Source organism: Sinocyclocheilus rhinocerous, unplaced genomic scaffold (assembly GCF_001515625.1).
Source record: "Sinocyclocheilus rhinocerous isolate Xijiao unplaced genomic scaffold, SAMN03320098_v1.1 scaffold35, whole genome shotgun sequence".
Lineage (NCBI taxonomy): Eukaryota > Metazoa > Chordata > Actinopteri > Cypriniformes > Cyprinidae > Sinocyclocheilus > Sinocyclocheilus rhinocerous.
Genome location: NW_015661991.1, coordinates 65326 through 69341, shown reverse-complemented (window position 1 = coordinate 69341; position 4016 = coordinate 65326). Strand labels below are relative to the sequence as shown.

Below are 4016 nucleotides of genomic sequence, written 5' to 3'. Positions count from 1 at the left end.
TGGAATCTGAGGGTGCAAAAAAAATCTAAATATTGAGAATATCACCTTTAAAGTTTTCCAAATGAAGTCCTTAGCTATGCATATTACTAATCAAAAATTAAGTTTTGATATATTTACGGTAGGAAATTTACAAAATATCTTCATGGAACATGATCGTTACTTAATATCATAATGATTTTTGGCATAAAAGAAAAATCGATAATTTTGACCCATACAATGTGTTTTTGGCTATTGCTAAAAATATACCCCAGCGACTTAAGACTGGTTTTGTGGTCAAGGGTCACATTTTGTTATTGCAAAGTCATTTTCAGATCCTGTTATCACTTCCGTCTATATGATTTTTATCTCTTTATTTATTTTGAATAAAATGTCAAAAGATATTTACTTCAAATCATGTAATATAATCTACTAATGCAAATTAGTCTCTTATAAATCTATACAGATGCATATAATATCCTTTTATAAACTGTTTTTTTTTTTCCTAGCTCCGGAAAGCTCAGCAGGTAAACGAGAGTCCAAAGGACGCAAAACTGTCGCCATACTTCCAGGATGGCTTAAGGCGGATAGATTATGTCCTCACCTACCATGTCCAGAAACCCCAGAGCACCCACAAACAGTCGTCCAAGTCCTGCTTGTGCTGCGGATTCAGACGTGAACAGAAAAACCCACCTGCTCATGAGGACCCCGAACTCGCAGCACAGGAGCAGAGGCTGGATTACCATGAGGACGACCAGCGCCTCCGCAGGGAGGAGTTTGAAGAGAACCTGCGAGAAATGGGCCTTGAGATGGAGAAAGAGGAAGGGGTGAGTCCCACTGTGTTTTCATTTACAGTGGGGTTCATTAAAATCTGGCATTCATAATCTAATTTGACACAAAATAAATAAGTAATTTTTCAGTATTTGCATTTTTTTATTTTATTTAATTTTTTACAATGCTTACAGGCAGTTATTTAGGGCATCCAAGACCAAGTCCTACTTATTTGAATGGGGAAATCCTAAATTCTCAAAAGCTGCTTGACACACTCACATTTGAATGACATAATCTGACATTAAACCTGACATTAACTATCCTATAAATGTTGTTTCTACTGCTTAAATAGAGTTTTAAAAAGCTTTTATTTCAGGCTGGACTAGCCAATGCATATGTGCTGTCCTATGCGCATGTCCTAAACGCACATCCTATGGTTCTTTTATTTAAAAGGTGGGTATTATTCCGCCATATTGCACGTTGCATTTTTTCCATTCATAAATAATATGAGTACACCATCTTTGTATATCTAAAAGTTAAAACCAAGAACCATAACTATAAAGATAACTAACAAAAACTGTAATGATAACTATAACAATAACTATATTACTGTACACACCAACCCCTGCAGTTCTGTCATCTGCTGCTTTAAATGCTTGAGCTCTTTAAAGCCATAAAAATTCTGATTTTAAACCTTTTTTTTTTTAGTGTGACCAGACAAGTCTGTGATTGAATTAGAAAACTGGAAATAGACTGATTTTTACGTTTTTGAACCATGGGGTATATTTCAAAAACTAGGGGACATTAGCCGATTTCACACATTAAACCTGGTAAATTACCATTAAAATTGCTGAATTTTCTTTACTGGTGAATAAGACGACATTTCATTTACGTTTATGCATTTCGCATAAACGACTTAAAAGATTTTACTTCTCTGCTTGTTTCCCAATCTAGCTGTGAAATAATTCTCCCAGTGTATACTATGTGCATTGCTTGCTCTGTGATGAATTGTTTATGTTCCTCTATTGTAAGTCACTTTGGATAAAAGTGCCAGCTAAATGCATAAATGTAGTAGTAATTTTTACAACTTCTAATCCTGGTATTTCTCAAAAGGCCCTGTTCATACATGAACTCTAACAGTAATTCATCAGTAATTTACCAGAAAATATTATGTGTGAAAGAGCCTACTGTGATGTGCCTTTTTGTAAGTTTCTGTCACCAAGGCTATAATTTTAGCTGGAGTTCTGCCACTGCGAATGATACCGTCCACCCACTGAGAGACGCAACCATGCACATCAACTCTAGCAATGAAACTTACGACTGATAAATTGGCTTGTTAGCCAAGCATTGGACCAAACTTCATGTAGACTTTTAACAGTCTGGATGCGTGAGACTATCGTCCTCATGAAAATTAAATTCAAAGACCAGACCGCTGAAATGGCAATATGTTTGAGGCTGATACATTACTTTGATCCTAAATTCCTTTGTGTATTATGACCATTATTTGTCTTAACCTCTCTAGCTTTTTAAATGAATTCAGGGTTAAGTGATTCACTTATACAGCAGCAAAATCATTCCCTGTTGTTGACCCAGTTTTGAAACACTTCAGTGGTGTGGAGGACTACACTAATAATGTTATTTGTCAGCAGGTATCTTCTCAGTGATGTTTCCCAGTGATAATATTTTTCTCATTTTTTATTATATTTTAAGTTTATTTTGGGAGAAGACCGTGGAAACACTAAGTCGGCTTGTAGAAATGGTAAAGCAGTTTATTACATATTATTGACATTAAAGAGTTGTCACCCTTAGGATACATGAAATTATTTCTCTAAATTGTTCCCCAGTCCCGCCAACGCTATAATTGCTAATTGTAAGAATGAATTCATTTGATTGTTGGCAATCATAAAACAAGTTCACACTTACTTAACTGTGTAATGCTGCTAATTTGCAGTTTTATTATGATTAGCGGCTTGTCTTTCAAGCTTAACTTCTATAAACCCATGTCATATGCTTTGATGTTCGCAGATTACAGGGATTTCACTTTCTCCACTACGCTGGATGTTCTCATAGACAGCTCAGCCAGAATTAGGTGAAGAGGTCTTAGTGGACTAATCATCAACAAAGTGAAGTGTTTATCGTGCAGAGGATAATAAACTGAAGTATTATAGCTGCAAGCAGCGATGAAAGGGCCCTCGCACCCGGGCTCACCGCCACCCGGTGGCTTTTGGAAAAGAGCAAAGAGTGGGCAATATGCATTTAAAGTGGTAAATATAAGAGGAATATGTCAAAGTCATTTATATGCGCCAAACTTCCTGCTGCCAGCTGGTGGCGCTATGATTATAACTGGACGTTGGCATATAGATGTCTTCAGGCCAAGACTTTTATCAAACATGTGAAGTCTGGTGCAGATTGAACATGGTATGTTTGAGTTAGTGCAAACAAAGTCATTTCCTGTTGCCAGCAGGTGGCGCTATAATTATTACTGAATATTGATGTGTAGATGTCTTCAGGCCAGGATTGTTACTAAACATGTGATGTTTGCTGCAGATTGGACATTGCATGTTTAAGTTAGTGTAAACAAAGTCAATTCCAGTTGCCAGCAGGTGGCGCTATGATTATTTTTGAATATTGGCTTTAAGATGTGTTCTGGCCAGGACTCTTTATCAAACGTGAAGTTTGGGGCAGATCGGACATTGTATGTTTAAGTTAGTGTAAAACAAGTAATTTCCTGTTGCCAGTAGGTGGCGCTATGATTATAACTGAATATTGGCATGTACATGTTTTCAGGCCAGGACTCTTATCAAACATTGGAAGTTTAGGGCAGATCAGACATTGCATGTTTAAGTTACTGTGAAACAAGTAATTTCCTTTTGCCAGCAGGCGGCGCTATAATTATAACTGAATATTGGCTTTTAGATGTGTTCAGGCCAGGACTCTCATAAAACGTGTGAAGTTTGCGCCAGATTGAGCATTGTAATAATAATAATAATCCTTAGAAAAACAATAGGGCCTGCGCCTTACCGGCTTGGGCCCTAATAAGAAACGGAGCAATTCCAATAGGGTCCTCACACCATCGGTGCTCGGGCCCTAATTAGTCGAAAGGACTAAGATTTGCAGCTCTCAGTACGGAGAATTGCTTCCTGAAAATAAATACTTTGGGTTCACTTTAGTGCTGGGTGGTATGACCAAAAATTTATATCACGGTATTTTTCGATATTATACCGGTTTCACGGTACATGACGGGTTTTTTTTTTTTAATGCATGACCGG

General features: G+C 37.1%; 1 protein-coding gene across 1 annotated transcript in view; it reads left to right on the top strand.

Moving 5' to 3' along the window:
- The window catches only part of ano1a (anoctamin 1, calcium activated chloride channel a), a 36564-nt gene that overhangs the window by 2031 nt on the left and 30517 nt on the right, over positions 1-4016 (top strand). The window contains exons 2-3 of the mRNA XM_016536838.1: positions 486-850; positions 1456-1468. Coding sequence (XP_016392324.1) covers positions 486-850; positions 1456-1468 — 378 coding nt within the window. The remainder of the gene's footprint in view (positions 1-485; positions 851-1455; positions 1469-4016) is intronic.